Source organism: Sceloporus undulatus, chromosome 8, assembly GCF_019175285.1.
Source record: "Sceloporus undulatus isolate JIND9_A2432 ecotype Alabama chromosome 8, SceUnd_v1.1, whole genome shotgun sequence".
Lineage (NCBI taxonomy): Eukaryota > Metazoa > Chordata > Lepidosauria > Squamata > Phrynosomatidae > Sceloporus > Sceloporus undulatus.
The window spans coordinates 2248190-2273466 of record NC_056529.1 but is presented as its reverse complement, the minus strand read 5'-3'; the positions used below and the strand labels follow the sequence as shown (position 1 = coordinate 2273466).

The following is a 25277-nucleotide window of genomic DNA, read 5'->3' as shown; positions in this document are numbered from 1 at the left end:
AGGGGGAAAGCGCCTTTGGACTCCATCTCCCAGCAGCCCTTGCCGACTCCGTCGATGGCGAGGGATGCCGGGAGCCGCAGTCCAAAGGCCTCTTCCGGCCTCCTAACGCGTCATACTACTGCTACCGCTGGTCCCAGGCCCTGACTAGGCCTCTCGCTTTCCCCAAGTTCTCGCGAGACTTGGGCGCCTTGTTCCCGGCATCCATTTCGTGGCGGAGGAGGAGAAGAAAGTCTGTGGCGAAGCGGCGGCGGCGGCCGCCATGTTGGGAGCGTCGGGGCTGTTTTAGGGGGAAGGCGGCGGCGGAGGAGAGGAAGAGGAGGCCTCGCTCCGTCCGTGTTCTGCGGGGCGGCCTCGGCAGGGCCTCCCTCGAGCCCCTGTTCGCCATGAGCGGAGGGACGCCGTACATCGGGAGCAAGATCAGCCTCATCTCCAAGGCCGAGATCCGCTACGAGGGCATCCTCTACACCATCGACACCGAGAACTCCACCGTCGCCTTGGCCAAAGGTGAGCCCGCGGAGCCCGGGGCCTCGCAGGGAGTCACAACAGGGCCATAGAACAGCCCTGCCAGGCAGCGGAGGGGAAGGGGAAGGGGAAGGGGCAGGGAGGGTTCAGAAGGGGCACACAACAGCCCTGCAGGGGAGAATCAAAGCCACACATCAGCCTTGCCAGGTAGGCTGACGAAGGCAATAGTGGGGGCACCCGACAGCCCTGCCAGGGAGGCTAATAGGTTGGGGCCAGGAGGGTTTTAATAGGGGCACCCAACAGCCCTGCAGGGGAGGCCAGCAGAGCGAATCCAAACAGAGCCACACAGCCAGCCCTGCAAGGTAGGCCCTCAGGCAGAAAAGACGAGCGGGAGAGGGATGCGAGAGGGACACCCAACAGCCCTGCAGGGGAGGCCAGCCGGGAGAACCAGGATAGAGGAACACATCAGCCCTGCCGGGGAGGCTAATAAGTTGGGGCCAGGAGGGTTTTAATAGGGGCACCCAACAGCCCTGCAAAGGAGGCTGGCAGAGAGAACCAAAGCCACACATCAGCCCTGCTGATCAGGGAGGCTGAGGAAGGCAGTAGTGGGGGCACCCGACAGCCCTGCCAGGGAGGCTAATAGGTTGGGGCGAGGACAGTTTTAATAGGGGCTCCCGCCAGCCCTGCAGGGGAGGCCGGCAGAGAGAATCGAACCAGAGGGAGGGCTGTATATTGATAGTCTTGTCTGCCCTTGTTCTTGGTTTTGACTGATGCAAATAAACAGCATCATTCTTATTGCCCGGGGGGGGGGGGGGGGGGGGAATCGGTGGAGCCTGGGTCCTTGGCGTCTGAGGGGTTTAGGAAGAGTTCTCCACAGAGTCCCTGGAAAGATCCGCTTTGGCTGCAGAGGGAGGGCTCCCAGGGTCCCAAGGGAAGGAAGGAAGGAGTGGGGAGAGTCTTGTTGGGTCGTGTGTGTCTTAGTCTTAGCAGTGGGCTGTGCTTCTCCTCCTTTGCCCCAAATGAGAACCCTCTGCTGCAGTGAAGAGAGGAATCAAAACAGGAACCTGGATGGTAGTAGCTCTTTGGTCATGTGAAAAAGGAAGGAGTAAAGCAAATGGAAACAAAACACCCGCTTATGTGACGTAAGGAGACCCTGCGTCTCTTGGCAGGGTTTGCCTTGGTCTTCCATCCACAGCCTCAACCTCCAGAGTGTCTCCTTTGCGCAGGTGGGAGTCCATTGACCCTACAGAACTGTCATAAGCATTTGGACCATGTACGCATCTCCTGCCCTGGGAACTGAGAGGCCAAAGGACAGTCAGGCCAGGCTTCTTCAGGCTGGGAAGTGCCACTTCATCATTATCATCATCCCTTATTTATTTATATCACTTCATCAGTGCATGTGGCATTTTACATAGTGAAACAACACTAACCAACCAAACAAGAAACCAGCCAACCCTGCTAAAAGTATACAATCTAATATACATACAATCTAATACATATACCTGGGGAAGGAAGGATTTATACAAGTAAGAAACTAATGCAATACCATTGTAAACAAATAACCTGTTTAGAAATACAAAAAGCCAGTGCAATATAATATAAAGCGAACACAGCGTCTTGCAACTCCTGAAAGTCGAGCATACTTTGGCCTACATCTTTGAGGACCATCCCGCCTTGAATGTCCGGGGCTCTAATGTGATGCCATCCATTGTGCCACCTGAGCTGCTACTCTGTTGGTCCGAACTTGGTGCTTCTGTATGTGTTGAACCTCCCAGAAGAATGGCTTGGGTCGGCTTACAAGCTTCTCAATCATTTTTTGTTCTACCAAAACAGTAATTGCAGCTTTACGCTGGATCCGGTTTATGTTTAATAGCAAGCAGCCTTGGTTTTACTTATCTTCTCCCTCCTGGCTATATCTCTTGTGTTGATTTTCTCTCTCAAGTCCCTCTTGCATGCCATCCATTTGACGCACTGCTTAAGAACAACGCAAGTCATGGATGCTTCCTGTTTTCCTTATCTTACTAACCGTGTTTCTGTATAGTTGCTTGCATAGAGCCTCATACATTGAAAACAATCACTCTTGTCCCCCTTTCCCCCCTACTCCCAGTTATTCTTGTAAGGAAGAGATACTCCTTTTTAAAGTGGAGATGAGGGTCACATGCATTCCTTGAAGGGTGAGGGCACTAGTGCAGGGATTGAGAGCATCCCAGGTTCTGTCCTAGCCATCTCTAAAATGGTCTCAGAGATGCTTGAAGCTATGGACGATAAGAGCCTGGATGGATGTTCACACACATTAATCTTTGAAATACATTTTAGCAAAAGTAGGAACCATATTTGCTAAGTTAAGGGCTGTTGTCTCAGTGTAATGGAAATAGTTTAAAAACTACTCCCCAAACTGCAACCATTGTACATCTTTCTGTTCAGCAACCAGGTCTCTCTGCACTGATAACCGTTGCAGAAAATATACCTAGGACTAGGCTGTGTGAAAATGCTTTGCTTATTAAAAACCTCCTTGCTGGCTTTCTGCTCCGTGTGTCACTGTGTTTGGGCACATTGACAGAAAATCGTAGGTCAGAGTCTTTAGTCTGCATATAAGTTTATTGTGCTCCTCTCTGCCTCTTTCAATGCATGCAGTCCTTCTTTGTTTTGTTTGCATCATTCCAATCCTGTTTCTGCATAGAGTTATGTTGCAATTACACCTGCAAGGCTTTGCATGGTTACACAAGAGTAACTCCCAATGTAAGCATGAAGGCTTAATAGCCTTATAATAACATTTTCCTTCACAGAGTGCTTCTTTATTAATCTTTTCTTGTTTTAATTCTTTCTTGCTTGCTGTGCATTTTCTGTTGCCGCTTTATATCTGGTAAATGGCTCACTAGTGCGCTGTTTTCCTCTGCTAGCGTTACATTGGAATTAGACCCCATGAAGGAAAAGTGATCCAACCATTCAGTTCTATCATTTTAACCTCGTTCATCCTAGTCAAGTGAGCAACCTGTTCATATATTACTGGCTGATTTCGTGTGTGTGTCCTGTGGAAATGCATTAGATTCCCATTATAATCTTAAAATTACAGTTTGTCAGCGTTTCCTAAGTTATCAGTGTGTAGGGGAAAGGAATTTGCTGTGTTGCCTTGCAGTCGGTTAGACCAGAACTTTGCTCATTCACATGGCTGCCTTATCTGTGCTTGACTGTAGTGCAGAAATGCCCAGCAACGCATGATAAAATGTGTGTGTTTCTTCTACAGTTCGTTCATTCGGTACGGAAGATAGACCGACGGATCGGCCAATCCCGCCTCGTGATGAAGTATTTGAATACATTATTTTCCGTGGCAGCGATATCAAGGATTTAACTGTTTGTGAGCCGCCCAAACCACAGTGCTCTCTGCCTCAGGATCCAGCTATTGTTCAGGTACCGTCCCGTGTCAGAAGTAGCTGGGCTGAGATAGTTCATGTGGTGAAGATGTTTGTATGTATACTTGAAAATATATGGTTTAGGTGTTCTTGTCCTTTGAGACTTCAGATGCAGATGGGATTTCTTTAGTTTCTCTTGAAACGTTGGTTTATCATTACTCTGTCATAACAGATGGTCTGTTAACTAGCTTTATCATGTTTGCACCCCATGCTCTTTTAAACCAATCCATGTAGTTAAAGGGCTGTGTGTGTCTCTTCTCAGCCAGTGTCACTTCAGTAGCTATCAGGGGTTTCACCATTTTGTCTTTTGTATTATTAATGTATTGTTTGGAGACTGAAAGTCATATAATTGATGGCTGGAGCAGGATTAAATATGGAGTTTTCTCGAGTCCACAGATACCCCAGTGCATGCTCAGTTTCTGTATGGTGATATATCATAATATTAATGTACTACTTATTAAAGAAGAAGCCAACACTAGAAGCCAACAGGTGACTTGAAGACGCATACATGCATGCACAAGAATAAACTAGACAAAACAAGTAAAATCCAGAATTCAGATAACCAAGCAAAAGTAGTATTTATAACACAAGCCTTTCATTGAAAAGACAAAGAAAAGGATCATGTCTTTAAGTACCCTTAAAAACAACATCAGATGGAGGCCGTTGTGTTCCTGTCAGGAGGTGCTAGAGGAAAGGGTGCCCACAAAGAAGCCATTGTCTCTCTTGATGCCCCCGACCTGCTGCTCTTAGTGGCGAGCTATTCCTAGGGCCTCCAACACGGATCTCATCACTGATGCAGATCAGTAAGAGTGCGTGGGTGGTTCTTCAACCCATCCCACGCCACTTGAGTCCCTTTATCCAGATCAGCACATTACCCCTCCCACAGTGCTTCAGTCTTATTTGAATTAAGCTTCTGAAATTCTGCAGGATGAAGTCCTCAGTCTTCAGCAAAAGCCGATTGAGGGCAGCCTTAATAGTGGGTTTGAAAGGAGTATGTGAGCTGTAGAGGGCCCTGTCTTTGTCTGCAAGCTCTCTGTGACCCCTGCCTGACTCTTCCTACTGTATTTCTCTGGTCGTAAATCTGACCAAGGCATGCATTCTGCTCACCAGTTCTGTGTCGCTGTGTTTCATGAAGATGCACTTAAGCCCCAGGAACCACCTCTGCTCTAGCTACAGATATAGTTGGTTACTACAGATCAGTGGAGCTTTGGGCTGCTCCAGTTATCATGGCACATAAAACCCCAGCACCAAAGAGCAAGCACATGCCATGCTTGGCAGACAGCCCAGTAACTGAAACCCTGCCATGCCAAATGGCCATGCATGCGTCCAGGACCATCCCACAAGAAGAAACAGCACTCTCAGGAGTGGAATGAATTTCCATGCACAGACCTATGAGAAAGAACTAGTACACTGGTTGCAGCATCTTGGCTTTGGCCTGTCCTGTGAGAGGGTTGCATTACGTCTCTCAGCACAAATAGGGAAAAGTGTGCTGCAAAAGTTTCCATTTTGCTCAAGTAGTTTCTCTAGTGACCTCTTATGGCAGTGTGTTCACAAGTGCTGGAGTAGACAACATAGACCACAGCCTGAGTGTAACCACAGCTGAGCACCCAGTCAGTGGAACTAGTCTGTTGCTCCTGCAGGGTCCTTGTTTGTGTTAATGAAGAAACTTGTTGTGGCATAACTATTGCCGAAAAGTGACATATGCTCCAAAAGATGTTGGCAGCCTACCACTCAGCTCTGCCAGTGCAATAAGCTAGTCCTGATTGTTTTCAGAGCCTTGGTTTGGATTGCTAACTTGTAATGATTTTGCCCTTTGTGTGTTCCTGTTTTCCTGCCTCGATTGAGTCTTTCACGAATGTGGTTTTCTTTAGTCCTCTCTAGGGTCGTCTTCTACTTCTTCATTCCAGTCGGTGGGCTCCTATGGTCCCTTTGGCAGAATGCCAGCCTACAGCCAGTTCAGTCCAAGTCCATTAGTGAGCCAGCAGTTCGGTGCTGTTGGTGTTGGTATGTTTTCATTTAAACATATTAATTTTTTTTACTCTTGACAAGCAATTGACTGTTAAGAAAAAACTGAATGTGCATATTGCTCACATGCTGTAGGATGAAATCTGTTATTCCTTCTAAAAACTGAGGTGATCTTATGAAAGAAAGAGGGTCCATGTGAAGGTCAGGCCTCTACTGTTATGTTCAGTGCACCTGGATGCAAGCTCCTGGCCAAGGTCTCATCTTCTCTAGTTTAGTCCCTGCCTCCATTCTGTTTGTCCTGTTTGTATGGCTTATCTAGAAGTATCCTTGAGCTATATGATCCAGGCAGAGGAGTAACAGGTCGAGAATGAGGCAGTGTGAGAGACGTCTGTGTGGAAGCAGTACTAAAAACATGCCACACAGTTCCCTGAATTTTTAAAATGGAGCTTACTTGATTTTGGGTAAAAGTCAGGGTTTACAGGTAGTAAACTAGCCTGCAGAATGTATGGTGGAGGGGTGAAGAAACTTGGTATGTTCCCTCACGCTACTAACTCTGATGCTAAAGTCACTTAAAGGGCAGTCCAGGTGGAGATATATGTGACAAGCCCGGCCTTAGATAGACTCTCCTATCTTCTCTCTCAGCTGATGGATCCCAGCTGCCATTGAGGCTGTGCTTTCTCCCCTTTCCCCTCCTTGATTCCATTCTGTCATGGAGGAAGGGCCTCTACGGACCACTTCTCAGGCTTCCCTCACCAACCTGTCATATCCATTGCTTACATGTAGCTGTCTCCAAAGGCGGCAGGGCTTGACTTACTTTGTCTTCATGCAGGAAGCTCGCTGACGTCTTTTGGGGCGGAACCGTCATCCAATGCTAATTTGTCCCAGAGCAATGCAGTTGGTTCTACTTTCACAACTGATGCAAGATCCCTAAAAAACCAGCTCTCACAAGGTAAAAGGCAGGTGCTGACAGAGTCCTGATCATTATGAGTATGTCGGAAGATTGCCTGGCATATCATTTGCATTTTATCAGTGTGTGGCTTGTGTCCCAGTGGCCATATGGTTTGAAGCATTGGTGTCAGAAGCTGCCAGTCAGGGTCAGGTGCCATGACTCTCCACAACTGGCTGGGCCCATGCTACAGCCAGAATGCAGCTTCCAGCTTGGTTCCTCAGGACCCAAAACTCATATACATCCCCTCATCCTTTTTAATAATTTGCAATTATTTGCCTTGCAAACAGAGAAACATGAAAACGAAGCTTGGGCCTAGGAAGCTATTGCTTTTTGTCTTTGTTTCAGGGCGTTCAAGTCCTCCGTTAGACCACTTGAGAAAGAGCCCAACCCTGGAACAAGCCGTGCAGACTGCCTCAAGCCACTTATCTGCCACAGCGCCCATTGGCAGAAGGAGTCCTGTTTCCACCAGACCCCTGGGAGCTGCCAGCCAAAAAACATTAGAGAATCAAGAGCACAGAAGAGGTAAAATTTGACCTTCAGATATTGATCATTTGATTCCTTTTCTGCAAGCTTTCTTTTCACCAAAGTCCAGGGAATTTTTGTTTCAGGTTGATATGTAGTTTTGTGTGGGTTTTTTCCCCTGTGCCTTTATAATGTTTCAACATTGAAATCATGTTTTAGATGTGTTTATTGCAACATTTGTTAGAGACAACCTACCCTGCAGGAAAGTGGCAAGGGCGATGAGTATTGTGAAACTCTGGAAGATAGATATATTAATACTTCTGGATATCTCCAAGAGAGCAGTTTACCTTTTGAATCGGTTTCAGGGGGCCTTTTTATTGTTCTATACATGTTTCTCTAAACTGGAAGTGGGCCTCTATTCTTTTCCATGGGTTTTTGCTTTTGTTTGGAGAAATATTTGACAGTCGGTACAGTTTTTGGAGGTTCCCCAGAGCAGAGAACTTGCCTCCAGACACACTGCACTTGTCTGTTCGTTTTGTGTACCCACTCATACAGAATAAAAAGTAACCGTTGTTTTCTCCTCCTTATATCCTAGCTGAAGCACACAAGATGTCAAGGTGTGAAGCGGAGCATCTCAGAAATGAGAACAAACGTCAAATGGGTAAATGGAATATTTCTCCCAGTGTGCCTGTGTGTATGTAGGGCTTCACTGTATGTTTTTGACTTCAGAAAGGACTAGTGGAACATTGCCTAAGTTCTCTCCCTCTTTTCACCTTGCGTCTTCAGCAGCAATCGGAAATCGAGATCAGGTCGGATGTGTTCTTTTCATGTAGTCACTGCCAAATACGTTTGGTTTTCTGCAGTAGCTGGCCTGGAAATGGGGTAGCCTCATGTAAAAATACTCAGCAGCTGGCTATGCTTCCTCCTGGAGAAGTGTGCTGGGACATTACTTCTGTTTAACTTGGGACAAGTCTGAGAGAGGTTATCATAGGATATGACATTCTCATTATAAGGGTCAGTCCTTCTTTATCCTCAGATTCTGGCTGTGTTGTCAGCATCCTGAAGTATCCCTGCTTGGCAAGGAGAATGCAGTCCATTTGTCTTGGACCAGAGCAAGCTTGTTACCTGTAGGAAGATAAACAATATCAAGAGACAGATGTATTGTTGCAGGTGCTTTCAAACCCTGTTTTCCTCCCATTTTCCAGGGGTGCCACCTCCGGTGCGAAGGGGCCGCGGCGGTCACCGAGGAGGCAGAGGAAGGTTTGGCATTAGACGAGATGTCCCCATGAAATTTGAGAAGGACTTTGACTTCGAAAGTGCAAATGCACAGTTCAATAAAGAGGAAATAGATCGTGAATTTCATAATAAGCTAAAACTGAAAGGTAAGCCAACTGCTCCATTCTAACAATGACATATAAAAACCTTCTTGCAGAGTACAGGTGGGTTAGCCGTCTGTAGAGTCTTGCAAACTGGGTTCCTAGGCAGATGTTTGCTGTTTCTGAGTGCCTTCAAGTTCTTTCCAACTTACAGTGACCCTAAGGTGAACCTGTCATGGGGTTTTCTTGGCAAGGTTTGTTCAGAGGAGGTTTGGCTTTGCCTTCCCCCGAGGCTAAGAGAGTGTGACTTGATTAGTTCACTCAGTGGTTTTCATGGTCAATCAGGGAATCTAATTGAAACTAAATACTGGTGCAAAAATTGATTGTTCCATCCACTTTGATCAAAGTGTCTAGTAGAACTGCGATAAACCAACATTTGGTGTTCATGAAGTATATAAAATAACATACTGTATGAGAACTTTTTCCATAGTGTTGCTCTCAGCCTCCTTAGGCTTGCCATCTTCAGATTTGAGTGTCCACAGATGACAAGCCTTGTTGTTTGCATTGGCAGTGTGCGGCTGCACACGTTAGACTGCCATTGGGGACAATGGGACTTGGAAGTCCCTGGTTTTCCTTATCCTTTGAAAGTGCCCTGGCCTGGAATATTCAGTGAAATTGCCTGTCTCTTTCTCCTCCATCACCCCCTTCCCACTCTCTAGAAGATAAACCAGAGAAGCCTATTAATGGGGAAGACAAAGGTGATTCAGGTGTTGACACCCAAAATAGTGAAGGCAATGCAGATGACGATGAACCTCTTGGACCCAACTGCTACTATGACAAAACCAAGTCCTTCTTCGATAACATTTCCTGTGATGACAATAGGTACCAGATTTGCTTTTGCAACTCATTGAGGAAGTGGGAAATCAAAGGGAATGCTGGACTTAACACAAAGTTCCTTTTTCAACAGTGGAGTGGAGAGTGGTCTAACTCACCTTAGGAACTGGCTTAGTATGGTTTGGGGAACATTGGCGACATTGTGGCTTTACTCCCTGAATTACTGTATTTGTTTATTGAGCTTGTTCTTCCTTGATTGGCAAAGGTCCAAAAGGGTGTGGGAAAAGCTAGTTTTTCATGGCAGAGTGGCTACTTCCACCTTTTCTTGGCTCTTCCAATGATCTGTTACGTGGGGATAATATGTAAGGGGGCATTCAGAAATGTGCTCCTTCACTTGTAGGGAGCATTGCCTCAGGCCAGGTGTTGAAAGAGGAGGAGGAAAGAGTGAAAGTCCCAAAATTTGGCTCTGTGCTCTTAAGCCTTAAGGATTGCAGCCACAGGATGGAGAGTGCAGGCTTGGTGAGTTATTGGTAGGTGTGCAAGAATCACATGACTCTTCACAGTGCCTGCTGGGAGAAAGAGAAAATGGTGGGTTCCCCTTTCCCTAGAAATACAAGGCTGTTTTTCTAGGGAAACTTTTTACCCAGCTTTATGTCAGAGGACACAGCGGCGTTGCTAAAATAGAACTCGCTCTGCATAAAGTAGCTTCTGTGCAATTTCGTTATGTGCCTTCAAATGTCAAGCATCTGAAGCAAGTGTTCTTGTCACTTACGTGTTTCAGAGACCGAAGACCAACCTGGGCAGAGGAACGGAGACTAAACGCAGAGACATTTGGGATTCCGTTGCGTCCGAACCGTGGCCGAGGGGGTTTCCGAGGCAGAGGGGGAGGTGGAGGAGGAATGGGCAACTTCCGGGGAGGAAGAGGACGTGGAGGCACGAGAGGAAGTTACGGCGCCCCTCGCGGATTCCGCGGAGGATTCAGAGGCGGACGTGGTGGCAGGGAGTTTGCGGATTTTGAATATAGGGTAACGTACGCTGACAGACTTCGTTGCTTATAGCCAAAGGCTGTTGCCTGTGAATTTCAGTGTCAGTTAATGTAGATTGGTGACTCCCAAATGTTGGTCCTCCAGATGTTTTGGACCTCCGCTCCCAGAATCCCATACTGGCTAGGGCTTCTAGGAACTGAAGTCCAAAACACCTGGAGGACCAGAGTCTGAGAACCATTGGTGTAGTTTGTTTTATTTGGGTTTATTATTATTATTAATTATTCAAATATTGGTGACCTGCTCTATATGTGAGGATTTCAGAGAGAGACACAATAAAATCAGTTTAGGAGGGTTAAAGCAATCATAATTATTTTAAAGGCATATTAAACTTAAAACGAGGCAATTTAAAGCCAGTTTAAACCATCTGAAATAACATTGCACATACACAAGTTAGACAGAATCTGTTAAAAATGTATCCTCCGCTTTGGCCCCTGAAGTCTCCCCTCGATTCCCCAATTCCCCCCATTTGCTTCAGATCAGGATTCCTCTGATTAATTTGACTTTGGCCAAGATCCAGCGTAAGTAACGCTAGCCTTGTGTCCCGTTTTCCTTTTTGTTTTCCAGAAAGACAACAAAGTCTCAGCATAGTCTATGAAGAAGTTGGAAGCCGGGCGGTCTTACGGAGATCTTCATGGTCCAGTGAATGTGTTGGTCTTTGCAAAAGGGTTGCATTCGTTTGCTGTAACACTTGTCACCAGCACTGGGGTTTGGTTTGGTTTCTTTTTTTAATTTCAAAGGGGGGCATGGAGCAGGAACCTTTTTGGAATAAAAAAAAATAAAATAAAAATGGTCATTGTCAGAAGCGACGAGCATTAAATATATTTGAGATAGAAGACTTTTAAGTACTTTTCTTACATATAGTTAAAATATAAAGCAGTACCTTCAGTGGAGTTTTAAGTCTTTTCTTTTTCATCACAAAGGGTTTTTTCTTAACCAAAATTGTATTTGACCGTTGCTGCAGGCTGCAAAAGACCATTGTATGCAGGAAGGCCGTCAGTACTGTGAGCGTCTTGATCCAGCAAAGGTTGCTTTTTTGGAAACCCTGTAATCTCCCTTTGAGATAGTTGTACTTTTTGTCATAGGTAGAAAACCTGGTTTGTCAGGCAAAAAATAAAACCCACAAAAAAAAAAACAACAACCCCACAGTGAATGCTGTTTCTTAGGCAAAGGAAAAAACCTTTTTATAGTTGTAAAATTCTGTGAGTGCCCCCATTGCCAAAGAAACACTAGGGACTTTGTATAGCTGTATAAAAAGCAACTAATTTTTTAAGAATAAACATTTTTAAGTCTACAAACCTGCTGTGTTGAAATGCTAAGCACACACAACACGACACAACACACACACACACAGAAACACACGTTAGTCGTTTGGGTTGTGTTTTTCCCCCCCCTTTGTAGCCTTCCAGCTTTAAACTTGTTTGATTTTTTTATATTTTGACTACAGACAAAAACATTTGAAATGTTCTTCCATGATACAAAACTGGATAAAATCATTCTCTTGCAAGGAGTTCATTTTGTAGTTTTGGGCGGATTGTAGGAATGAGCGGGTTTTTCGATAAAGGCGGACCTTGGCACCTCATGGCACAATTCACAGTTCGTATTAGCGTTGGGAAGAAAGGTATTTTTAAAAGACCCAGGCGCACAAGTTCTGACGTTCCCTTTGTTGTGCCTGGAATTAAAACGAAACGTTTCCTCTGTGTGTCGATTCTTAAAAATGTTGACATTGTTTTAATATTGTTGGCCTACTGCTCTATTATAAAAGTGATTTCTTAGTGTTTGCGATTACTTGAGCTTTTGATGGACTGTAGCTTGGAGACACTGACCGCCGATTTCTTCGACAAGCATCCCCAAAAGTGGTTCGGTATGAATTAGATTTTTGCCAGTTCCGAATTGCTAGTTATGAATTTGTTTGAGATTAAGTTGTAATGATTGAGAGAGAGAGAGAGAGTAATCTGGTGACGTGTATTTTGTATCCTCAGTACGGAAAGCCACAGGAATAAAGGGATCCAAAGATTTACAAACCTTTTTATCTAATTTGCTGACTTTGTTTCTCCTTCGTGTTCAGTAGGAATAACATGTGGATGAACTGCACTCTTAGAAAACGGGGATATTCAAGTGACGGAACCATACTTTTGTATCTCTTTTTGTATAGCACTGTAAGGAAGTGTTTTGTAATTGGTTTCCTTATCAGGTCAAGTATTCGGCAGCCGTAGAAAACTAGATACTATTGTTTAGTAATATTTTTGCATGTTTAACAACAGAATGCCTTTCTGGGAATCCACAGATCGTGACACTGAACCGTTTTGTTTTAGTTTTGTTTCTGTTTCGTCTTATTTTTTAGAGGAAAGGGCAAGTGCTGTTCTGTTGCAATAACTATGTATTACTGTCTGAGGTGTCCCAAGTTTATTTAAACCACATCAGTTGTAAATACCAAATGAGACGCGCCGTGAAGGTATGACTAGGTTTCCTCTTACCTGCCAGTCCCTTTGGGTTTACTAGGCCCCAGAAAACAGCCGCGTGACGTACCTTCGGTGCACCTTGCTACAGAAAAGGGGGGCTTTTGTTTTAAGCCAGAATAAAACAGTTCAATTTAAAAGCAACAACAACAGTCTTTGTGAAAGTTTTTTTTCCTTGTTTCACAGACTGCCCTGAATTTGGTTTCTCGGGGTTTGGGTTCAAGTTCACCTTCTCTCTAGGAGGATGTTGGCTATTAGCCTTAGAACTCATCTCATCCGAGCGGAGCGTGGCGTCGCAAATGGTACCCATTCATCTCTGGAAAGAATCAGTATGGTTCGCCTACAGACTAGATAGATATTAATTTTAAAAAATCAAACATAGGTATATTTAAGCTTTGTATAATTTCTCTTTACAATTAGCTGTCCTTAAAATGAAATCCAAAGTCGTCCTTGACATGGTTTAAATCGTTCCCAAACTTTGGTTTTCCAGATGCTTTGGACTTCAGCTTCTAGAATTCCTGACTTTGGGCCAAGTTAGCTGGGGCTTCTGGGAGCTGAAGTCCAAAACAGACGGAGGACCAAGGTTTGGAAATCACTGATGTACTTAAATTCTTTTATAAACCCAAGAAGAGCTGCTTGTCTTTGTGAACTGCGTGAGTTCAGGTATATAACTTCATACAGTCGGGATGGATGGGAACGGTAAGTTATTACATCTAGAGATGTAGACCCTGGGTCAGTGTTTCCTGAACTTTGGTCTTCCAAGTGTTTTGGACTTCATCTCCCAGAATTCCTGAACGTTAGCCTCATCTTCTGCAAACCTGGAGGACCAAAGTTTGGGAAACCCTGGTCTAGGTGATGGGCTCCCAAATCTCGCCAGCATCATCCACTGCAAGTTAATATTTGGAGTGGATGATACTGTACTCTTAAGTTGGATGATTTTGTACTTCTGTGTTTTATGCCTGACTACTAGAAACCTGGTACTTCATTCTGGAATAGCTTTCAACCCCAAAACTGATGTTCATCTTCCATCACATGGAGGAAACCTTGTGTGTCTATCTGTACCTTCCATGCTTTCTGGTGGATTCAGAGGGTTTTCTTCTGCAAGCAATCCTCACTGCTTTTGCCAGTTCCTTCCTCTGAAACATTGCCTGCAGCACCTGGGATTTGTTGGTGGTCTCCCATCCAAATACCAACCAGGTCTGATCCTGTTTAGCTTCCAAGATCCTATCAGGTTTGGTGCTTTTAGGGTATTTAAGCCCACTGTCAAGAATTCATTGAAGAGGTCCAAATCTTAGAAATCGCTCATTGATTCTCATTACAGTAGTTCAAGTTGCAGGATGTTCCAGTTGCGTTCTGCATTTTTGTGGGTGGTAAACATTACCAGCTGTTAATAATGGTAGTAATAATAAAGTTTACTCCTTTTCCACCTCTCCTCAAGGATTGTTCAAATACAAAACACGCCAGCAAAAAAGTGCTGTTTGTTGTTGTTGTGTGCCTTCAAGTTGTTTCTGACTTACAACGACCCAAAAGTGGTTCTTCTGGGCAAGATTGGTCCGGATGGCGTTTAGCACCATTGCCTTCCTCTGGGGCTGAGAGAGTATGACCCAGTGGTTCCCATGGCGGAGTGGAGATTCGAACCCTGGCCTTCAAAGTCCTGGTCCAGTGCTCAAACCACTACACTGTGTTTAGATTACAGTACTTAGATGGATGGTGGCTAGATAGTAGAAAGATAGAAAGATGGCAGATAAATGATAGAATGTAAATAGAAAGATGGTAAGTAGATGGTAGAAATAGGAAGATGGTCGATTATAATACATTTTGATTAATATCCCACCTCTTCCCATAGGATTTTAGATGACAGAAAGGTAGATAGATGAAAGATAATAGATGGCAGATGATAGATGAAGATGGCAAATAGAAATGGTAGAGAGAAAAAGATGGTAGAACAGTAGCTGTCTCCTTGGGATATGACTATTGCACTTCATGCAAAGGGAATGAGTGGTTGGGATGCAAGGATTTCAATAGGAATGAATGAGGGAGGAGATGGCAGCCTTCCTCCTCTCCCTTGTGCTTTATTGCCTTGTCTATTGCTTTGTGTTGTGTTCCTCTGGGTTTAGCCTGGAGCTGTGTGTGTGTTGTTGTGTCTCCTCTTTGTGCAGCTACAGCCTTTTGCATCCTTTTATGGATGATCTCCCAGGCCTTTGCAAACTCCGATGCATTGCAATGCAAGAGTATTTCTGTTTCTTTGCATCGTCGTTTCTTCTTTCCTTTTTTGGGAGGGAAGGCGGGGCTCCTTCCTTCTGACGTCATCCCCACGTGCCTGGGCCGGAAGTGAGTAAGGAGACTGTTCCGGGCCCGCCCTGCGCTTCTCTGCACGCGTGCTGACACGTGTCTGCGCTTTCACACATGCACTTTGCTTGCTATGGCTGCCTTGCCTTTGCCTCCGGTTCTTCTGGGCCTTTGCGATGCCCTTCTCCTTCCAGGGTTGGAGCAAGGGCTTCCCAGCAAGTTGGGAGGGATCCCGGTAAGAAGAGCAGGAGGAAGAGGAGGATGGGAGTTGCAGTGCTTTGAATTTCCCCTTCTCTTGCCCTGCCTCCTTCCAAAAAGGCATTTCCCTCCCCAATTCCCCTTATTTAAGAGGGGCCATCATCCCCCGAGAGAGAGGCACACACACACCCCAAGAAGGCAGAGGGTTGGACTACAACTCCCAGCATCCCCAACCAGCAAGGCCAGGAGATGTTTTGCAAAGAGGGACTAAAGTTTTGTCACTGCAATTTCTATTTAATTTCAATTTGGATGTTATTCTTCCACTGAAGTGTCTGCATTCCTTTAATTCTGCAGATGGTTTAGCTGTTTTAATGCTTGTATCTTTTTAGTTGCATAGGCACCTGGGATTCCCAAATATCCCAAAATGGTTCTCCTGAATGGCTGAGAGAGTGGCACCTTTGTTTTTTCAGGGTTCAGTGCACACACACACACACACACACTTTGGTTTCGTGCACAAAATTGCATAAAACTATGCATCAAGGCTTCTCTGAAGCATAAATGAGTTTTGTGTTGAGAGTTGGGTCCCATCTCCAAGATCTCTCATTATGGATATGCAAATGTGCCAAAATCCAAACAACTCTGAACTCCAAAACATCTTTGCTTCCTTGGTTCAATGCTCAAAATGAAGGACATTTTGGAATTCCTCCAGGACAGAAGATGGAAATGTAGGACAGGTCCTGGGAGAGGAGGACATCTGTCGCTGACCGGCTTTCTGGGCCGTTGCTGAAGGCTGCAACCGCACTGCAGGAACAATCCAGTTTGGCACCACTATTAACTGCTGTGGCTCAGTGCTGTGGAATTGCCACAGCAAAGTGCAGTTCCCAGGACTTTAGAGCATTGAGCCACGGCAGTTAAAGTGGCGCAGAACTGGATTATTTCTGCAGTGCGGATGCAGCCACAAAGGGCTTCTTTCTTCTCTTCTCCATCCCAGGATTGCATCCCTTCGGTAACTCTGGTTCATCCTCAGTGCAGGATTTGCGGTGCTGGTTTGGCGCATCTTTTGCAGATCTCTTGCCCTCTCGAAGGCTCACCCTTCCAGCGCATCATTCACGTCTTTGCTTGCGCCAGGAAAAGCTGCTGGGGGAAGTCGGAAAGGTAAATGTCTCATTTATTATTGTTGTTGTGTGTTGTGTGCCTTCAAGTCATTTTTGACTTGCGGCAAACCTATCATGGAGCTTTCTTGGCAAGACTGGTTTGGTGGAGGTTTGCCATTGCCTTCCCCTGAGGCTGAGAGAGTGTGACCTGGCCACTCATAGCCAAGCTAGGATTCCTTTGTTTAAGTGATATGAAACATTGAACGTTTCTTGTCTCAACCTTGTTTGTGTTGCTTTCTTGCTGGCTGTCTCTGTGACGCGTCTGAAGCTGGACAGTGCTGCGATCCCAGTATTTGCAAGAAGAAGGAATTTGGGGCTCCGAAGTGAAGCCGGTATGGCAACCTTTTCCCTCCTAAAGCACAAGGTTTTGGGTCCGCACCGGGTGTTGTGTTTGGGAAGGACGTCTTGGGTATGGGTTGATAGCAGATGTGCAGGTTTAGATGTTTTGTTTTAACCTGTAGTATACATTGAGAAATATATAGCAGCCCCTTGGTATCCACTGGGATTTGGTCATATTCAATGGAAAATTATTATTATTATCATTATTACAATGGGTCCTTCGTATCAAATGGGGTTTGCTTCTAGAACCCTCAGTGGATGCGACAATCCCTGGATACTCAAATCCCATTATATAATAATAATAATAATAATAATAATCACAACTACTAATACTACAGTAGGACCTTGTATCCGCTGGGGTTCAATAAGTCTATCCTCTTCTGGGGATTGAACTTGCATGAAGCATTTAGCCTTCTCTGTTGGAGAGCTCTGGTACCGCAGCAAAGCACAACTCCCAGGATTCCATACCCTTGAGCTGTGGAAGTTGAAGCAGCATCAAACTGGATTATTTCTGCTGTGTGGATACAGCCGATGAAGGTTGGGTTTCTGAACTTCTATATCCTTGTATTTGCAGAAGCCAGAATGCACAGTTGCCTCCAGCGACTGGTGCGAAGGAGCAGACGACTGGGGAGAAAATGGCAAGGAAATGGCGGGGTTTTTGGGACACGATCTCAGCCAAAGGCCTGGCGGAGCATCAGAGTCGGTGCCTGGAGAAATAGACTGTGCCATGCAATTGCAAGACCTCAGCCTAAAAGAAAACCAAAGTCTCTGCCATCCTGCAAATCTTCATAATCTTCCTTGCAAGGAGCCAGTCGTGCCCAGCGGTGTTCCTATTTTCCAGCCCTATTATATCAGCGTAGTGGACGAAGAGGATTACCTCGGCTACTACGAGGATACTAGCCACGCCGAGCGACTCTTGCAGGAGTATCAGCAGAGGGAAGGCCTTGATTTGGGGCGGCTGATGTCAGAATGGTAAGACTTGAGTCAGAATTATTAGGATTTATTACTTAATATCTTTATATCATGCTCTTTAGTTGGCGTGGAAAGCCCTGGTAGCTAGCCATCATGGGTTTTGCTAATGGGTCTATAGTTTGCTGGGAGCCGGGATGGTTTCTTGGACTAGGACTGCAGGAGAGCCAGGTTCGAATCCCTGCTCAGATGTGGAAATCCATTGGGCAAGAAGTCACACTCTCTCAGCCTCAGAGGAAGGCAATGGCAAACCTCCTCTGAACAAATCTTGCCAAAAAAATCCCACGTTACAAAACAAGTCAAAGGCACACAACAACAACGTCGGACGGCACACGCATACAGGTCTTGTTTAGTAACAATCTGCGGCTGATTGTTGACGATCGCCTAGTTGCCTCTGCACTGGTTATTGTCAATAATTGTTAATTATTTAATTATTAATCGTTGTTTTAATAATTGATAATTTAATTGTATTATATTATTATTGTAGGGAGGGGTAGGGTTATATTGTTATGATATCGTATTAATATTGTATTTTATTGGGATTTTTTAAGCCACTTCAATCGTTCGGAGGAGCGGGATATAAATAAATATCGTTATTATTGTGATAATTAGAATAATTTTTCAATTATAATTTTGTGCATGCTGTAACGTGGGCACATTTTCCTTATCGGCTTCTTAGTCACCCGTCCGGCGGTTGTGATGAGCGATACGAGAAAACGGAAAAGAGAGACCAGGCCTTCCATCGCTTCATGAAAAGGATTTCGGTCTGCCAGGAACAGCTCTTAAGGTAAAGGGGCCTTTGCATTTCATCTCACTCTTTTGGAGAACCGGGAATTGGGGTCGGGGAATTAAATCAGAAAGCTTTCCGGGACTGAAGGCTGAGGTATAAGTACTCTAATAATTAATAATAATAATAATAATAATAATAATACACATACATAGTTTTAATGTCTATATATATATATATATATATGTACAGAGAGAGAATTTATATATATATATATATAGAGAGAGAGAGAGAGAGAGAGAGAGTTTTATGTTTTAAAATGTGTTTTATTCTTTTCATAATTACCTGCTTTTATATTTTATTCCTTTTTTAATGTGCTTTTTTCTGTTTTTAATTGTACTGTTCTTTTTTAATGTCGTGAAGCCACTCTGAGTCCCAATTCTGGGGAAAAATAAATATACAAATAAATATAATATATAGTTTTATCTTATAAAAATGTGTTTATTCTTTTAATGACTATCTGTTTTAATATTGTAATAATTTAATTCCTTTTTAATGCCGTGAAGCCGCTCTGAGTGAGAGGAAGCAGAGGTGCCTGAAGGGAGATAGGCCTCATGCTTTTGTGATAAGAGGCCTGTTTAATTGATGCAGTTAAGTCCTGACGAAAGCAACATTTTGGGATTCTTTTATTAGGTATTCTTGGGGCGGAGAGCCCCTATTTATCACCTGCCCTTCAGCAGACGTCCAGACCTCCGTCCCGCCTTGCGATCGTTGCAGAAGCCGGAGAGTATTTGAGTTTCAGCTCATGCCAGCCTTGGTCAGCCTCCTCAAGACCAAAGGAGGAGGTAGGAAAGCCCTCCATTCGGCCCTTTGCATTCATATTTAACATTTCTAAGCCGTGGATGCAGAGCACCGACTCTATTAGGCTTTCAACATATCTGAAACCGTTTTACATGAGGGTTTCTTCGTAGGATTGCTTATTTGGTTACATTTTTTTAAAAAAAGTGGGATAATAATAATAATAATAATAATAATAATAATAATAATAATAATAATCCCAGAATTCCATAGCATTGAGCCAGAGCAGTTAAAGCGGTGACAAAAACTGCTTTAATTCATCAGTGTAGATGCAGCATTAGCCTCAAAGGGTGCTTCAAGATCCCTTTGCATCATTCCTTTAAACTCAAGGCATGGCTCTGCTGATGGCATAATCCTTTTGGTTTAAATGCACTTTAAAGTGGATTTAAAGGGTTATGATGGGAATTATTATTGTTATTATTGTTATTATTATTATTATCATTATTCCAATGGCAAAAATGCCCCTTTTCGTCTCCTTTTTCGCCAGACGCGTCGGTGGAGTTTGGAACAGCGTTAGTTTATACGTGTGAAAAGAGCTGCTGGCCTCCGAAGCATCTGTCGCCATTCGAGGAATTCATTTATGTGCAAGAAGACCCAGATCAGCACCTATTTAATAGAACCCTCCAACAATAAAACTTTGTGTAGGTGTATATATATATGTGTGTGTGTGTGTTATTTAAACCAAAACTACAAAGCACTTACATAGCAAGGAATAACTTGGTTTGCAGGTCAGGTCACACTCTCTCAGCCTCAAAGGAAAGCAAGTGCAAAACCCCTTTGAAGACTGCTAAGTCTTATTATTGATATCCCATTTTTTGTAATGCAACAATCAAAGCGGCTGACAGCATTAAATACATTCTTAGATAGATAGATAGATAGCATAAAAGTATCAATGGAGAGCCCAGCAATGTCCTGAGCCTGACTCCTCTCAAGCCATTTCCAATCCGCTAGGGGGCGAGAGAGAGAGACATCCTTGCGCATGCGCGCGAGCTCCTGCTGCTGCTGGTGAAGAGCCACTCTAGCCCTTCCCGCCCTGCGCCTCTATGGCGACGCACGGGAGGCGGGGGCGTCGTGTGCGCATGCGCAGAGCCGGTTTAGCTCCTGAGGGAAAAGCTTGCTGCTGCTGTTGCTGCTGCTTCTTTGGCGCCTTGGAGGGAGGGCCATGGCGGCGGAGGTGGCGGCCGGGTGCCGGGTGTTGGTGGTGGGCGCCGGAGGCATCGGCTGCGAGCTCCTCAAGGACCTGGTCCTCACGGGCTTCGGACACATCGACGTGGTGAGCGGCGGCGGCGGAAGAGGAGGCCCCGCTGGGCCCCTCGTTGATTCGCCTCAGGGCGCCGCGCGTGACGTCACCGCTCCATCCTCAAGGCCACGCCCATCATCCCGGACCCTGGAAGCCCTTCCCCGACTCCAGCCTCCATCATCCCCGGCCTTAGGGTCCTTTCCCCCTCTCTCACCCCCATCATCCTCCCTTGGGGGGTCCTTTTCCCTGACTCCAGTCCCCAGCATCCCTAATTTTAGGGTCCCGCCCCCATCAGCCCCTCTTTGGGGTCTTTCCCCCCTTCAACTCTCACCACCATCATCCCCAGCTTTAGGCTCCTTTTCCTCACTCCCACTCCCATCATCCTCTCTTGAGAGTTCCTTTCTCCCCACTCCAACCCCTATCATCCCCAACACATTTCCTCCACTCCAACCCCCATCATGTCCAAAGTTAGGGCCCTTTTCCCCTGATTCCAGTCCCCATCATCCCTAACCATAGAGTCTTTCCACCTACTCTTGCCCCCATCATCCCTCTTGGAGCTCCTTTCCCCACTCCAACCCCCATCAACCTCCCTTGGGGGGGGTCCTTTTTCCTGACTTCAGCCCCTATTGTCCCCAGCTTTAGGGTCCTGTTTTCTAACTCCAGCCCCACCTTGAGGTCCTCTCCCCACTGTCACCACTATTATCCCCAACTTTAGGATCCGTTTCCTCCTTTCCCCACTCCAACCCCCATCATCCCCATCCTTATGCTATATCTATTGTTCTCTCCCACCTGCTTTCGACCTTGTTCTTGCCGCATGCGTTCATCTTGCCTTTCATCATGGGTTATAACTTTTGTAGGCCATGTTTTCATTCAGTGACGCTGCTGAGTTCCCCCTACATATTTTTATCATCCTCATCATCATCATAACCATACATTGTATTTATATCCCTCCTTTCCGGTTGGATCAAGGCGGCTTCCGATGAGAAATACAATACAAAGTACAATGAAATACCCAATAAACCCCATTATCCCTCCCTCCGACCCTTAAAATTCCCAGTTAATACTCATAATGATGGATAACATCCAGTGATAAAATAACAGTAAAGATGATATACACCAGGGTCCATAATAACAGGGGCCTAATAAATTGATCAGGGAAGTCAGCCAAACGAAGGGGCTTCTTTCTTAATTAGCCCAGACCAAGTGCCTTCTCTGATCCTCGTTGCTTCGGCTTCAACAGACTTCTCTGTCAGAACATGCCTGGCTTAGTCTTATTATGCAAATGAAAACCAGTTCGGGCGCTGGATGGTTGATACATGCTAAAGGATATGATTTCTAGTTGATATCAAACAATTGATGATGGCACCTTTGTTTGTTTGTTTATAGCTTACCTTTTCCCCAAGCGCTGGACCCAAGGCATCCTGCAGCGTTTCGTTTTCCACAAGGAGAGCAGGGCAGGCATCTTAGACATGAAATAAAACAAACGTGGCATCAATTGTTTGATATCAACTAGAAACAAAACAGTGGGGTTTTTATAATTAACCTCAAAATGGGTGGAGATAGTGGTCTGTGGCTCTTGAAGCCCCAAAGAGTAGAGTTAGAACGTCGTGTGGAAAACGCCTCTTGTATTTTACTATACTCACTGTTTATGTCGTGATTATTATGTGGGTTTGTCTTAAGGACAGAGGGGATACTGGGATTCATTTTATTGTATTGTGTGGTTTTCACTGATCTAAGCTGCCTCAGTCTTGCTGGAGAGGCGGGATACAAATAAATGTTGTTGTTGTTATTATTCTTTCTTGGGGGCTTCAAAATCCATTGCGTATTCAAGCTGCCTGTGACTTGGCATTGCAAACCTAAGTATTTGTGTGCGAGATTGTGTACAGAAAAAGAAAATCATTTTACACGCTCCACTTCAAGCTGAAAGTGTGTGGTGATAGTGGCTTTCCATTGACCAAGGAGCATTTAGGCTGGGGAAAAGCCCGCTTTTTAGACACACTTTCTTGTTTTCTGGTGCTGATCCAGGAAGGCTTTGTGGACTCTAAATTGGCTAGAATGGTTGTGTCTTGCGATGGCGACTGGTAACCATACAATTTGCAAGGCTGTGAGCACATACAGTATTTTGTTAATCAAAAGCGGTGACAATTAATGTCTTTCTAGATTGACCTGGACACCATTGATGTCAGTAACCTCAACAGGCAGTTCTTGTTCCAAAAGAAGCACGTTGGGAGATCGAAAGCTCAGGTAAGAGCAACGGCAAAGCATGGTCCTTAGAGAATCCCACTTTGTTATCATATTTATCTCTATCCTGCCCTTCTCCCAAAACTGGGGCTCAGGATGGCTAGTTTCACTTAGTTTCATGTAACTTAGAAACATCTAGATGTTTGTCATGTAATGACTTCACAGAGTTCATCTTGAAATTGCTTTTATCATAATAATAATAAGGGTTACAACACAGTTAAAACGCAATCGTTACATAAAATATCATATATATACCAGCTAATACATACATTTATCTGATTGTTTATAGTAATAAAACCAGTAAGAAATATTCTCGGCTTTCACTGATGCTGACTTGCTCTTTGTACATTTCTTACAAATCCATTGGGCCATTTCTTGTTCATAACAGGGATTTTATATATATATATTTATATTCAAAAATGCTGTTCTATGTTTTATTCTTGCTCTTAACGTATTGGTTTTGCTTTGTCTTTTATGATAAGGCAGTCGGTCAACCACACGAATAAATTGTACACTTGGTTTGCTCTCGAATGAACTAATACAAACGTTGGGCATCTGTTCTTGGTCTGTTCTAGGTTGCCAAGGAAAGCGTGTTACAGTTTCATCCAAAAGCGAACATCACAGCTTATCATGACAGCATCACAAAGTATGTTTGGCATTCTTGGTCTCATATTTGGAGTCTGTATAAACTAGACACCCAAAGTCTCCACTTTTTCCAGTTAGCTGTTGGTTAAAAGTATAGGCATGTTCTTTGCAATACGGAATTACAGCTTGTACAAAATAGTTGTTTAACCTTCTGAGGTCATCTATGTATATATATATATTCAGAACAAAAACAAATAGATTTCTGATAGATACTCTGCCTGGAAATGATACAGGCAATTGTGGTATGAAAACAAATGAGGCCGGAGGAAGCTCTTTTACTTTGAGTTGTAGACAGTTCTCTCTTCTTTAGAGATTCCCAGTCAACTAGCCATCAATCCAGAAATACAGCAACTTATTTCATTTTGCCCTGAACTGTTTTCATCTGTTGTCTCAAAAAAAAAAAAAAAGAGGGGAGGGAATGCTGTTGTTGTTTTTAATTCATCCATTCTTGATTACATTGTAATCAACTGCAACACTTTGCTGTGTGTGTTTTGGCAAAGGTTTTGTTCACATAGTTGTGTGTGTGTGTGTGTCTGCCGTGTCAAAACTTTGTATTTATTAAACCCTCTGAAATGAATGCGTGTTGTTGTGTTTTAATTGCAGCGCAGACTATAACGTGGAATTTTTTCGGCAGTTTACCCTAGTTATGAATGCCTTGGATAACAGAGGTAGGTTTTTCTTTGCTTCTGTAAAACAGCTAGGAATTGGAGCTTTGAAATGCGGAGGCTGAGAAGTATCTCATTATATGATGACTTCCCCATCCCCAAATAATCTGATATTTTAAAGTGAATATTATGGGCGACTGCTACCTTGATTGTTCGGTGGTGAATGCTAAAGACAGTGACTGCATGCACTGAATATAACCATTTGTAATACCTAAAAATTGTGGAAGGTTCATGTTAGAGCCTGGATTTCACCTTTAAAAGACCAGTGACTCTCTTAATTCTTTCGTAACAGCCGCCCGCAACCATGTGAACAGGATGTGCCTGGCAGCTGACGTTCCCCTTATAGAAAGTGGGACTGCCGGCTATCTTGGACAAGTAACTGTTATCAAAAAGGTACTGCTCTGCTTCCATGTGTTTTGGCATGATAAAGCCTAAAAGGTAGTTTCCCACCAACAGTGGAAATTCTATAGGAAACAATATTTTCTGGCTTTTTCTCTCTCCTTTGCAGGGAGTCACAGAGTGCTATGAATGCCATCCCAAGCCGACCCAGAAAACCTTTCCAGGCTGTACCATCCGCAACACTCCTTCTGAACCGATTCACTGCATTGTCTGGGCAAAATATTTGTTCAAGTGAGTTGCTTCTTTAAAAAGTAATGCCAGTTTTGTACATCTTTTTCCCCCAGCAACTGACATCTTATTTGACTAGACAAGGCAATAGCTGGTTAGGCCCTGGTTTCTGTGTCTTAATACATTGGAGGGGTGTTAATTGGTAAAGGGGATAATGGGTCAAAAAGTCTGCCTTGCAGAAAAAGGCTGCACTTTTGATGGCTTTGTGTATCTGGCAAGGTATCTGGCAAACTCAGACTGGCTTATCCTGATGTAATGTAAGAAGCCTTCAGTGTAGGTATTCCTATAGGAAGATAACGTTTGAGGGAACCTCAAGGTTTATAAGGCACCAAAAATGTTTTAAAACTAAAAAGATAGATTTCCACACACACAAAAAGCCCAGCAAGAATTCAGCATGTTCATTAGGTGCAGAATGTAGCGCAGGG

At 44.4% G+C, this 25277-nt stretch overlaps 3 protein-coding genes across 4 annotated transcripts in view; all 3 read left to right on the top strand.

The window, feature by feature from the left end:
- The first annotated feature begins 189 nt into the window (after positions 1–189).
- LSM14A (LSM14A mRNA processing body assembly factor) lies at positions 190–11246 on the top strand. 2 transcript variants are annotated; one of them, XM_042438639.1, is made up of 10 exons: positions 190–504; positions 3707–3870; positions 5744–5876; positions 6667–6786; positions 7132–7308; positions 7844–7909; positions 8454–8630; positions 9284–9446; positions 10180–10428; positions 11009–11246. In XM_042438639.1, exons 1-10 carry the CDS (start codon positions 384–386, stop codon positions 11037–11039), a joined length of 1401 nt encoding a protein of 466 aa, XP_042294573.1. In that variant the 5' UTR covers positions 190–383; the 3' UTR covers positions 11040–11246. The 2 variants fall into 2 exon arrangements, with proteins under 2 accessions (XP_042294573.1, XP_042294574.1); XM_042438640.1 differs by having other exon boundaries at positions 191–504; positions 10180–10423.
- Positions 11247–11881: 635 nt separating this feature from the next.
- Positions 11882–20086, top strand: PDCD2L (programmed cell death 2 like). Its single transcript, XM_042438644.1, has 7 exons — positions 11882–15424; positions 16379–16542; positions 16810–16873; positions 17455–17852; positions 18529–18636; positions 19270–19421; positions 19922–20086. The coding sequence occupies exons 1-7, from the start codon at positions 15323–15325 to the stop codon at positions 20065–20067; spliced, it is 1134 nt and encodes a 377-aa protein (XP_042294578.1). The 5' UTR covers positions 11882–15322; the 3' UTR covers positions 20068–20086.
- Positions 20087–20509: 423 nt separating this feature from the next.
- Positions 20510–25277, top strand: part of UBA2 (ubiquitin like modifier activating enzyme 2) — an 11475-nt gene continuing 6707 nt past the window's right edge. Inside the window, exons 1-6 of the mRNA XM_042438635.1 lie at positions 20510–20707; positions 22835–22918; positions 23491–23561; positions 24164–24228; positions 24518–24618; positions 24734–24855. Of these exons, the coding sequence (XP_042294569.1) occupies positions 20597–20707; positions 22835–22918; positions 23491–23561; positions 24164–24228; positions 24518–24618; positions 24734–24855 (554 nt within the window). The 5' untranslated portion in view covers positions 20510–20596. The remainder of the gene's footprint in view (positions 20708–22834; positions 22919–23490; positions 23562–24163; positions 24229–24517; positions 24619–24733; positions 24856–25277) is intronic.